Source organism: Poromitra crassiceps, assembly GCF_964638095.1.
Source record: "Poromitra crassiceps genome assembly, chromosome: 26".
Classification (NCBI taxonomy): Eukaryota; Metazoa; Chordata; class Actinopteri; order Beryciformes; family Melamphaidae; genus Poromitra; species Poromitra crassiceps.
Window position 1 is genome coordinate 6,168,108 of NC_139640.1, and position 12,616 is coordinate 6,180,723.

The window sequence follows — 12,616 nt, forward strand, 5'->3', positions numbered from 1 at the left end:
ATATTTAAAAATGTGAAGAATGCTCATGAACGTTTTGCCTGACAGATGACAATGGGTGTGGCACTACTGGTGATGGACAGGACTGTCTGATCTTATGTCTGGAGAGACAGACTCAATGAACTCAGATGAGTTGTGGACAGGAAGGAACATGGACAACTGGATCAATGCAGATGAGTATACATTCACTAGTAATGTGTCGCACCATAACTAACTGGTGTGCCAGGGTCCCACGGGACGCTGGCAAAGTGGAATACAATTGAACTATCGGACTGTCTGAGGAATATATATAAGGACTTACATCTACTTGCGCGTAAAGAAGAGGACGATATTGCATCAACTTTGTGCAAAGGATTTAAAACAGCAGACGGGAGAGCGTTGCTAGGCCAGGCAATTCTCTCTCGCCTGTTGCTGCTGTTTTGCTATACAGGCAATCTTCTTCACAGTGGATTGGAAAAGTAAAGGGGGGGGGGGGGGGCTACTACAGACATGCAGTTCCTTCCTCCGAGATACTGTAATCTAATTGTCTTGTGTTTGTGTTTGTGGGTCATGTCAAGTTATGTGAATTGAATGTATATGTCTAATGTTTTATGTTTGTCTGAGTGTCAAACTGACAGATGTATCCTGTGTCTGGAGGATAAGGTCATGTGTTTTGTTTATTGTAGATGAATGAATGAATCGAGATTAATTATTTGATGCGTTTATGTCCAGTGATATGTATAATCAATTCATAGTTGTATGCAGAGGTGCATGTGGTAGATTTATTTTTCACATTTAGCGTTGAACTGATGGGCACATTGCCAGAATCAGCAATATGTACTACAGACCTGCACGTATCCTGGTTCTGGTGATTGAAGGCAGTATGATGTTTTTGGAGGAGGTGGTCTAAATCAACAAAGAGTGATGAAATTGTTGATATGCTGAAGGAGTGTTTTTGTTTCAGTTAGAGTTGATGACAAACATTTTTGGTCTATGTGATTAATTTTTGAATAGGTCTCAATGGTGAAATGCTGGTAAGTGAAGAGGTTTTGAATATATATGGTATACACATGGGATATACACACATGGGAAGCGTGGTGGAAATGTAGTTGCTTGTGGATGCTGTGTGTATGTATATATGTATTACCAAGCTTATGTGTAATGATCGGAGCAATGCACTGAGATAAACACTTATATACACAACGGGACCCCGACATTGCCATATTCGAATGAATGACAGTTGAATGATGAGCCGGAGAGAGTATTGTGAAAAGGGGGCGGAGACACTGAAGGCTGAAGTCATCTGTATTGTCTGAGAGGAAAGTGGCCAGTCAGGTAAAATTGGCACAATCTGCGGTGGGCCGGCTCTCGGGTTGGAGGATCTGAGAGATCACCCCAAATAGCAGAACAAAAAGTGAAAACCAGTGTTGTCCCTGTATGCCCCAAGCCAGAAGAAGTTCTCTCTCTGCACCGGAAGAGCACAAGAGTCAACAGCATGGGGGTTGGGTATATGCCAAGTGCTCCAGCACACACACACACACACACACACACACACACACACACACACACACACACACACACACACACACACACACACACACACACACACACACACTGATACACACAGACAGGTGGTGAGTTGCTGGTCATTATCTAATATATATACATATATATGCACACAGTTGTTCCGTTATTTTAATGTTGTAATAATTACTTTATATTTAGTCGTTATTTTGTCCTTGTATCCCAGTATGCCATACATATTTGGGTATATTAATTTAAGGTTCATGTTAATTTGGAAAAAACAATTGCAATGCTTAAAGAACAGTATGTTAGAGAAATAGGTCTATAAGGGAGGGAATGATGATTGTATAGACATATTTCTCTGAAAAGATTGTGGTTTACTTGTATTTTTAATCATTTTTTATTATTGTCATGTTTTATTATTTCATTTTATTCTTAATATAGCCTATATTTTACAGATTGTAACACCTGTTAATATAAGGTCATATATTCCAATATATAACATTGTCATTTTTATGTCATGAAAGGGAACGGCGGTGTCACTTTGAGCCAGGCATGTGAGTATGCAAAAATCCATTGTCCAAACTCAAATCTGACCTAAAGGTCAGAAAGGGAGGATATGTGGAAGAATTTTTGTATGACTCATGCATGGAATAGGTGAAATAGGCGTTTAGGCGTTTCTAGGTGAAAAGTGGTCAACAACAAGGTCCCTGAGGGACGATTAGCTAGGTGGTGTGGTTTCCTTTCATTGTGGGAATTTGGGCTTTGCGTGCAAAGCTGCCTATAAATGCTTATGTGTGGTTAGAAATAAACAGATTCATATCTTCGAAGCGACTGAGAGGTTGTCCTATTATTTCGACATATTCATATAGAATTATCCACGACAGTTGCGGTAAACATGTCATGGGTTGCTGCAAGTACCACCTACACAACGCCGTTACATTCATGCCGTCAACCCGGATGTCCAGTGGGTGTGGAGTGACTTTAAGGAGGTGAGTGTAACCGAGTTGAATCAGCGTGAGTCCCGAGTGGTAGCGAGTGGATTGGTTAAACTCACTCCCCAGGTATAAAGGCATGTTAGCTAGCTCTCTTGGCGTTGCGGTTAACATGTCGGACTCCCAAGCCGAGGGTCGGCAGTTCGAATCCACCCCTGGACAAGCCCTTAACATGGGTTGCTGCAAGTACCACACCTACACAACGCCGTTACACATGTTCCTGGGGAGTGCTATACAAACGGCGCCCCCCACTGGCCATTTGAAAGAATGCAATTTCTGCATAGGCTTCAAACAGAGGGAGGCTGAATTGGGCACTGCCCTAACAAACCCCTGACCCTAAACCTAACAACCTAAACCCAAAAATTGTTGGTGGCTAAAATTGTTGCTAGCTTTATCCTGCCCCGACAGTCTCTATCAGAAGCTCACTTGAGTTACAGACAGACCCGATATTTTAGAGCCACAATATTGCTATAAATATCAACAACTATTGGAGATAGCATGACTCGAACATGACCGTTATATCAAACTGGTCGTTCAGTGGTGTTTTATTGCAGACAACTAACGCTAACGTTAGCTCCCAGCAGCTCCCAGTGCGGGTGCATTGTATTGTACAGCCTCGGGACCGGTGGATTTGCGCGTACACTCCGCAGAAACACCCGGAAGTCAGGTGTTTGTTGTCGTCGTGACGTCACGCTGAATCCTCATATTGCTAACTGCCACGGCAGCTTTGAATGCATCGCCTACCAAATCAAATGAGCTGCTGTAAGCTGTGTGTGTGTGTGTGTGTGTGTGTGTGTGTGTGTGTGTGGGGTTGAGGGTAAAGCAGGTGGACTCACTAGGCGTTGATAAAGAGACATTTCAGGAAGGTAACTCCAACTGCTAAAGCAGGATACCAGCTCAGCCTGTCCGCCACGGCGGCCGCCATGACAGGAACGTGACGTCAGCGATTCAAAGCCAACTTTATTGACAGCGCGTTGCCGGACAGCCCGCGGTCACCTTCACATGAAATAAAATGTTACGGTGTTCATGTCCCGTCCAGTCTTCTGGTTTAACATGACAAACTGTTATAAGTGTCCCACAGTAAAGCAGATCAGAGGTTACTGTTTGTGGGCGGATCGATCCCAAAAATATCAATACTACCGATACTACGTCTCGTTTTGAAGATCGATACCTCTCCCCTACATGAGAGCACATAAGCACTATTTAATAATAATAAAAAGTATCGGTATCGGATCGAATCCAAGTGTTGTGCCCACTGCCCACCCCTAGTTGTATAAAGGCTTAGGCTGCCTTCAGGGTCTCCTCGTAAATCCCCAACAGCTCAGAACTGAACTGTTGCCTGTTATTGTGTTTTTGGTCTTGAAAAAATAAAAATTGAACAAGACTATTGTTTGCCCGCTGAGGTGGATATGTTGCCGATCATTTTATTACATATTACGTTATGCTTATGCATGTGAAGAATAGCCTGCTATGAGTAAGACTCGGGGTGTGAGCTGGAGCCTGGATGCAAAAACTGCACATTCATTTGAAAGACAAGACATTTGATGATGACGTCATTTTGGACTTTGGGAAACGCTGATGAGCAGTTTCTGACATTTTATAGACCAAAATACTCGTCAATTAATCGAGAAAATATTTGATAAATTACAATGAATGAACATAATCGTTACTTTGCAGCTCTACCAACTGCAGCCTACGACTGTCGGGTGAAGAACATCCACACGGCACCTGAAGGTAGCACTGGGAAGGCCTGCTCTTTCAGTTTCGTCAACCAGCCTCTGACACTGACAGGCAGACACAGACAGACACAGACAGTCAGACAGACGCAGACAGACAGGCAGACAGACAGACAAGCGGTGTGTTTATATCGGAAGCTCGTGTGCTGGCTGTACACCTGAACATCACATGAACGCGCTGCTGCAGGCCGCCGTGCGCTGCCGCACACACTCATACACACAGTGGGTGAAAACATGGAGGGGTAAGTGGACTGGAGCTCACATCTCAAACTATACATTATAAAGTGCAAAGTAAAAGTTCTTTCAAGTGACATATAATGGGGAAAGGTGGGGGTTGGGGGTAGGATAATGTGTTGTATGCTGGTGAATAACGACGCTAGTCAGTTGTTGTGACTCAAGCTCCAAGCGTTTACTGACAGCCGGCATCATGTGACTGTGTCATGTGACACTGTGACAGGCACTTCCGGTGCTAAACTCTGATACTAGAACTGATCACAGGGCGGCGCTGTTGACTAACCAGCTATTACAAGACGCCCTGTGACATAATGTCCATGTAAATGTCCAGTAAAAGTCCTTTAAATGAGAATTTGAAATGAGTTTTTTACAACCTGCCTCTGTTATATATATTGACGTGACTCACCGCTTAGACAACAACTGACGTTTATTCAGCAACCCGGAATGTATACGATTCTCATACGTCATGACGTCATACGCACTCTGACGCTACGCATATTCACACAATAGTTACATCCCCCTCCTTATTTTTTTCCCCACAACAGTAATTTACCAAATAATGTCTCTAGTTATTATCTTTCAGTGCAATAACAATGCAATAAACAACAAACTCTTAACTTCTTGTTCTACTTTAAATCTTCCATATTAACTGACTGCATTCATTTCCTGATGTCCTTATTGATTGCTCTGTAAGCGAGCATCACATCCCTCAGGTGAGTTCTTGCTCCTCTTCAGCGCTCTCCGTTTGTCACATTATAGGTTCTAGCAGTTCATTAGTGACCCAAGGTTTCTTTTTTGGGCGGAGTTTGCCAAGGATCGCAGTGGCTGTTTCGGTTACTGCTGTGTTGAACTTGGTGCTCATGGTGTCGCGGTGTCACAGCGGTGCAAAACCTCCCTCATATTGTTGCTTTGAATATTTCAGCCACCTCAGGGTGCTGTTGGAATGTAACTTGCTGCACTACAGTATACACATTGTTCAGAAAACAAGAATGATTTTTAATTGAAAAATGTCTATTATTTGTCAGCGCTCCATGTTGGGCAGCCTGTGGGAACGTTGAACCTGAGGAAGGTGGAGCTGACTCCTCTGGAGCAACGCAAGCTCACCTTTGACTCCCACGGCCTGGTGACCGAGCTCGAGGGCAGCGGTGAGCATGCACACACACACACACATACACATACTGTACACACACACATGCACACACATACACATACACACACACACGCACATACTGTACACACACGCATGCACACACACACACACACACACACACACATACTGTACACACACGCACGCACACACGCACACACGCGTGTGTGGTGTAGGGGGAGGACTCTCTACGGCTCTGCAGGCCGTAAAGATGACGAGAATGAAGGGACATATTTTTCAATCTTAAATTTTTTCCACCCCTGAAATAAATATTTACCCCTGTTTAGCCCAATGTTTTCATCCTCTCTCTCTGTCCAGGTTTTGAGAAGCGCCAGGCGGAGCTCATCACGTCTGCTCTGGTGACGCTGACCACAGCCAACATGGACATCGTCTACAAGGACATGGTGACATCATCACACCAGGTGGAAAGGAAACACTGTACTGGATAATGAATATATGAATATAATATTAATATAATAATTAATAAAAGCATTTTATTATTATTATTTACAAATGGGGCATCTTTGTAAATGAAAAAATACACACATCACTTTGAGGGGTGCTGGGTTAGGTACAAATTCAATAGAAACAATAGAAGCTCTACAGCTTTTTAGTAAAGCATTAGTAAAGCATTCTTTAGAGTCTAAAGAATGCTTTACTTCTTCAGACAACGTTTTAGGTCATCTTACAAACAATTGTGTGTCACACCCATACAAGTAGACTCCCACAGGTCACATCATCAATCGTGGGTGGACCTACATAAAAGTGACAGAGAATATATACGTAATGTAAAATGTTTCATCATCATAACATATACAAATAGAATTCCAGTAATATTATACCAGTTACTTTATCAAGTAACACAAGTTATAATTGGGTTAATTGATTTTTTCTATTATCAAGGCGCATATTTAAATAAAGACACAATCATTTCCTAATCAATGCAAATAACCACTATAGATGACAATAACAAAGGGAAAGGATAACATTTAGATTTTTGGACAGTTTACTTTACACTGACTTTAAGATGGTTTAAGTTGTTTTTCTGGATGGTTCTGGGGCGGCGATGTCATTCTGCTACTGCAGTTATTTTGGGGAAAGTAATGCAAAAGTAGTGTAATAAGTAATTACCGGTAGCTACTCTACACAAACAGTAATATTGTAAAGTAACTTATTGCTTTCAAATGAAAGTAACTAGTAATATGTAGTATATTACATTTTGAGAGTAACTTGCCCAACACTGGTGCACATACATTAGCAGTAAACAAAGAGATGGGTGCACCAGATTTAGCAAGAAGCTAATTCCCATCTGTAGTCCATTAGTCATGATGCAAGCGGACAGCCAGACTTCCGTTATAGCCCAGCCAATCAGAGGCTTGACACCACTTTTCGTGCGGACAACCCGGAAATGCCGACTTGTGATTCAGATAATATCCAGACCCTCGGTCACTGGAATTGATGATGTAAGATGGCGGCTCTGACCGACAGAGCTGACAGAGCTACATCACCTGAGCCTCACCTGCTGTCGGTCTCTCCTTCTTCTTCGGGTGTTTCTACAGGAGATTGTGGTGCAGCAGGTCATGGCTCACCTGGACTCCATCAGGAAGGACATGGTGATCCTGGAGAAGAGCGAGTTCTCCAACCTGCGCTCGGAGAACGTGGTACGATGGATCACTCACACCTGCTCATTCCTCCACAGGTCACTTTAACGCAGAAACAACAACAGGGTGTAAACGGGAGTGAGCATTCTTGTGGTTTAAACTGGTTTCTGTTCACTCTGTTTGTGTTTGTGCAGAAAATGAAGAGGGAGCTGGACCAGCTAAGAAACAGACTGATGGTGAGTATCAGGGTTCCTACACAGGTCTGGAAAAAAAGTCTGGAAAACTATAACAAAAAATGAATTTGATCATTTCCAGGTCTTGAATAGATTTTGGTTCATGCATAATTCTACCTTTGATGTTGTTGTAGAGCCACTTTGAGTCCACAGTTTGTGTTGATGATCAGAATAATGTTCAGATAGAATGTTCAGATATGAGCCAGCCACTGTCAGCATGCATTATATCAAAATACCCTGCACCAAAATCACACCCAATCAAGACTATAGTCATAGTGTCTGCACCAAAACCACATCCAGTCGAGAACATAGGGTCTGCACCAAAACCACATCCAGTCGAGAACATAGGGTCTGCACCAAAACCACATCCAGCCAAGAACATAGGGTCTGCACCAAAATTACATCCAGTCAAGAACATGGGGTCTCCACCAAAATCACATCCAGTCAAGAACATAGGGTCTGCACCAAAATCACATCCAGTCAAGAACATAGGGTCTGCACCAAAATCACATCCAGTCAAGAACATGGGGTCTGCACCAAAATCACATCCAGTCAAGAACATAGGGTCTGCACCAAAATCACATCCAGTCAAGAACATAGGGTCTGCACCAAAATCACATCCAGTCAAGAACATAGGGTCTGCACCAAAATCACATCCAGTCAAGAACATGGGGTCTGCACCAAAATCACATCCAGTCAAGAACATGGGGTCTCCACCAAAATCACATCCAGTCAAGAACATAGGGTCTCCACCAAAATCACATCCAGTCAAGAACATAGGGTCTGCCTGGAGAAATATGAAGCTGTGGAGTGCGCAGGCACGAGGAGACCGATCGCTTGATCAACCCTATCTTTATTCCAGTACTCCCAACTATTTACATGACATGCTAACATTGCTGTTCCCATAGTCTCGCCCAGAGTGGCGAGTGGCAAGTCTTTACCCAAATCAAAGCACAACTACATATTGGCATGCGCTCTAGGACATCACTCCCTGATGACATCACAATTGCTCAAGTGACCATCACTGAGTGCTCGAGTGACATCACTCAGCGCACAATTGCTCAACATCGCATCGCTGATGACGTCAGCATAGGTGATGTGACCATCACTGATGACATCATCGAGCGCTCAAGTGACATCACTGATGATGTCATAGACATAGTGACATCACAATTGCTCAAGTGACCATCACTGATGATGTCATAGACATTGTGACTATGGAATGCCTGGGCATCGTGTGCCATCATTACTGACCAAAATCATCACAGATCTCACAACGTGGGCCAAAAATCGCAGACAGAGAAACAGACAGACGGACAAATCGGCTTTGTCAGTCCCTGCCATTCCAATGCTTAATGCCCATGTGCAGTTTCAGATTGATTGGCCATTTATAGTAGGGATAGTTGGATAGTAGGATAGGATATAGTAGGCTTATAGTAGGATAGTAGGATGTACCTTTAGCGCCGCCCAAGTAGTCCTGCCCCCTGAGCCTCAGCTGTCTGTGAACAGGAGGAGAGCCTGAAGGTCCGGGCTGAAGCCAAACTGGACCTGAACCTGGAGAGCAGCCGCATTTCCGACATGGTGAGAGCTCCACTCCACTCCACTCATGATCCATCATCAACTGCGTAGAGCAGGCCCTCAGCATGTGTTTGTGTGTGTGTGTGTGTGTGTGTGGTGTGCGTGTGTGTGTGTGTGTGAATGCGTCTGTGTGTTTACAGTTCACAGAACAGGAGAAGAAGCTCATGCACACCAGGACTGAGTTCCACCAGAAGGTAAACATCTAGCCAATTAAATAACAGCTACACCTCAAATTGCTTGTTCCTGATTGGCCCAGACTGGGTGGGGCGAGATTTTTTTCTTAGGATGGGTGTGTGTGGGATGACCAGGTCCCTAACTAATTCCATTGGTCACCCCAACTGCTTCTTCTTCTTCTTATGCTGCATTTCCAGACAACTCAGGGGTCGCAATTTCCCAGTTTCCGATTTCCGACCTCCAAGCGTTCCAGGTGCACAACACATTGTTGTGCATTGGGGGTGACGTCAGACAACTGATTCTTTGTGAAGCCGGGGTAGATGTCCCCCCCCCCCCCCCCCCACACCCTGAGTTTACAAGTAGGAACTCCGACTTGAGTTCATACTGAACTGACAAAAGTAACATAAAAACTGTCAAAAAAGACAAACTAAAACTGCCAAAAAAGACAAAAAATGTCAAATCAAAATCCCCAAAAATGACTGACGAAAAAGACACAAAAACAGAAACGGCGTTGAATTGGTTTGGTCTACCTGCAGTGTGGGAGGGGCTTGATGACATCACCTTTGCGTCCTCAGAGAGCGGACATCGAGCACGACAACATGGAGACCAACAAGACGATGGAGCTACGGGTCGCCTCGCTCAAAACCGTCCTGGAGTCGCTCAAGCTGGAGACCATCCGCTACCTGGCAGGTGTGTGTGTGTGTGTGTGTGTGTGTGCGTGTCTGTGCGTCTGTGTGTGTGTTTGTTTTTAGACTTGTGACTTGACAACCCAGTCGCCCCAAATAAAATGGTGGCATTTTACGCGTTTGCAAACCGCAGATATTACAATCTTAACATATTTGAAACAAAATGGCAGCTATTTGCATTGTGAGTCTGCTTCATGTTGTCTTAACCCATTGATACCTGATGCAGCATTTGTGTGTGTATCCCTGTAAGACCGCGTTAACGTGGTTCGCGGTCTTAAAGGGATACACACACAAATGAGGGATATACACGCAAATGCTGCATCAGGTATCAATGGGTTAAATTGTGGGGGGAAATATGTGTAATACGAGCCAGAGTACTGGTTTGGATTTTTCTTTTCTTTTCATCAGGTTTGTTTGGTGTTATTTTTCAATCTTGCTTTTTGGACCTGCAGTGCATTTTTAAAGGAGAATTTCGTTTTTTTTTAACCTGGACAATAATTGGCAATAATTATGATTTGGCCACTCACCCAGCGATGTCCGCGGCATTTCTGGCCATCCTAGCGTTGTTTTGAGATCAATAGCGTCCAAGTCAGTTGTAAAATGGAGCTGATTTGGGGCCAAGTGTGAGCCTGTCTTTCCTGCATCTAAATAGCTATTTTTATTCCCGTTTTCGCCACATATCGTAATAATGTGATCCCTCAACATCCACCAGAGTGATATTTCGCCCCAGGCCATTTCCTGGACTCTCACAGGGATCAAATTACCTCAAACGTGATCTCGGTCACCAAGTCTCGTGAAGTCCCGCGATACTTTCCTGCCGACTGGCCAACTACAGGTAGGACGCTTTGCGGTGGTGGTTTTAGCGTAACCTATGTGGGGTTTGGCATAACCTTCGTTATTTCGAATCCCACATAGGTTACGTGCAGTGCGGTGCTTTCATGCATTCAGGTTTATGTTGTGGACTGCATGGCAATTACGTGACAATGCATCTCAGGCGATGTTGTGGAGTAACGCAAAAATAATGTAACGAATAGTGTAACGAATTACTTGCTCCAAGGAGTAATTAAGCAAAGTAAGGCATTAAAAGTAATGTGTAATATTACTTTTTTGTGTAACGACCCACAACACTGACCCCCACACGGCAGGATTGGCCAACGACACATCCAGTCCCCAGAATTGTCAAATGAAATCATCGACACGCTTATTATGGCCCGCCTCTCAACCCTGTCATCTCAAGACAAGATTTGTTTTCACTCTGAAACGTCTCCGACTCTCGTGCTGCTACATGGGGTCTGTTGGGTTCAGCTTGTCTTTAAGGTCTTGTCTTCTCCTCTCCTCTCTTCCTCAGCAACGGTGTTCATCTGCCTGGCCATCGCTCTGGGTTTCTACCGCCTCTGGAGGTGAAGGTCTAGAGGTCACAGATGGAGACTTGGACTTGAGTCGCACTTAAGTCCCACACTACTTCACTTGAGACTCGTCCTCAAAAGACTTGAGACTTGAGACGCAGTGTTTTCGTTCCCCCATAGAAATGCAGCAGTAGGCAGCCTAACCTCACCAGTAACTACGAGTAAGAAGCATGGACATAACCAAACAAAGTATTCAAAGTACTTGAAGAAACTTGCCGGATCCATAACATTACGTCTGAACGGAACTCAAGAATTGAGCAGAATATTTTCCTGGAGTACAGCACTTTGGTTCCAGGTCTTCCGCCTCGGAAAAAGGTTTTTCCATCCAGTCTCGCCCCCTTATGACATCACTGATGACATCATCAGTGGGTGTGTGTATGTGCCCCCTTATGACATCACTGATGACATTATCAGTCTTATGACATCACTGATGACATCACCAGTGATGTCACAATGCCTCATTGTGTGTGTGTGTGTGGGTGCCCCCTTATGACATCACTGATGACATCATCAGTGGCTCCCCTGCGACGGTCTAGCTGCCGCCGGCAAGGCTCCAAGTCGAGGCTGAAGCACAGGCATGTTTTCCTCTTAATAGATAAAGGAGTGAGGATGGTGGTAATACAGTATGCTTTGAATCCCTTAGTTTTAGCTATGCAGTGTGTCTTCTTCTAAGCAGAACAGATGGCATCCAGCAGATGATAGAACGCTCATCCACAAGAGACTTGACTTAGTTGGACTTGTGACCAAAAACTTAGGGCTCTATCGTCGTACGGCGCTATCGTTTGCGCACCTCTTATGCTACCTGCATCTTAAGCTATCGTCTGCCTCCACCATTAACCTCGCGTCACCAGGCTCTCTCGTATGTGTTACTGAGGCAGTAAGACACCCCATCTTCTGGTGGCCTGTGCTGCAGTGTTTCCGTTCCCCCACAGAAATGCAACAGTAGGCAGTCGCTACGAGTTAGAGAAAAAATAAGAAGCATGGACATACAAAACAAAGTGTTTCTTTTAAGCTAACGCTAGTTACTCGCGTCGCCCATGTTTTCTAAATGGAACCCAAGAATGGTGCGGAATGTTTTTCCTGGAGCACAGCACGGTCTTCCGCCCATAGCCGGAAAAGTCGGAGCGAGGTTTTTCCATCCAGGCTACTCCACCATCCAGTTTTGCGCTGGAATCTAAGCACAGCTACAGGTGTAGGCGTGGCCCAGGCGTGTCCGTGCGCCTCTTAGCCTATCATCTGCCTCCCGCAAGTGTCAATTTGTGCTCTGGCGAAGATACCGCCGCCATGTTCCGAGCGTAAACACAGGTTTGGGCGTTGCCCCGTGCC

General features: G+C 44.5%; 2 protein-coding genes across 3 annotated transcripts in view; one reads left to right on the top strand and one right to left on the bottom strand.

Moving 5' to 3' along the window:
* The window catches only part of alg8 (ALG8 alpha-1,3-glucosyltransferase), a 29,963-nt gene extending 26,528 nt beyond the window's left edge, over positions 1-3,435 (bottom strand). For both annotated transcript variants that reach the window (XM_083661308.1, XM_083661309.1), the window contains exon 1: positions 3,332-3,435. In XM_083661308.1, the coding sequence (XP_083517434.1) occupies positions 3,332-3,420 (89 nt within the window). In that variant the 5' untranslated portion in view covers positions 3,421-3,435. The remainder of the gene's footprint in view (positions 1-3,331) is intronic.
* A 918-nt stretch (positions 3,436-4,353) lies between these two features.
* On the top strand, positions 4,354-11,371 carry ccdc90b (coiled-coil domain containing 90B). Its single transcript, XM_083661195.1, has 9 exons — positions 4,354-4,473; positions 5,491-5,610; positions 5,931-6,034; positions 7,172-7,273; positions 7,408-7,449; positions 8,956-9,027; positions 9,165-9,218; positions 9,774-9,888; positions 11,233-11,371. Exons 1-9 carry the CDS (start codon positions 4,401-4,403, stop codon positions 11,286-11,288), a joined length of 738 nt encoding a protein of 245 aa, XP_083517321.1. The 5' UTR covers positions 4,354-4,400; the 3' UTR covers positions 11,289-11,371.
* The last annotated feature ends 1,245 nt before the right edge of the window (positions 11,372-12,616 follow it).

What these genes read in the sequence shown, in the direction of transcription:
- ccdc90b (XM_083661195.1), top strand. Translation starts at nt 4,401, where the DNA reads ATGAACGCGCTGCTGCAGGCCGCCGTGCGCTGCCGCACACACTCATAC. An exon ending in AGCTAAGAAACAGACTGATG is followed by an intron (nt 7,450 to 8,955) that starts GTGAGTATCAGG and finishes GTCTGTGAACAG; the next exon opens with GAGGAGAGCCTGAAGGTCCG. An exon ending in GACCATCCGCTACCTGGCAG is followed by an intron (nt 9,889 to 11,232) that starts GTGTGTGTGTGT and finishes TCTCTTCCTCAG; the next exon opens with CAACGGTGTTCATCTGCCTG.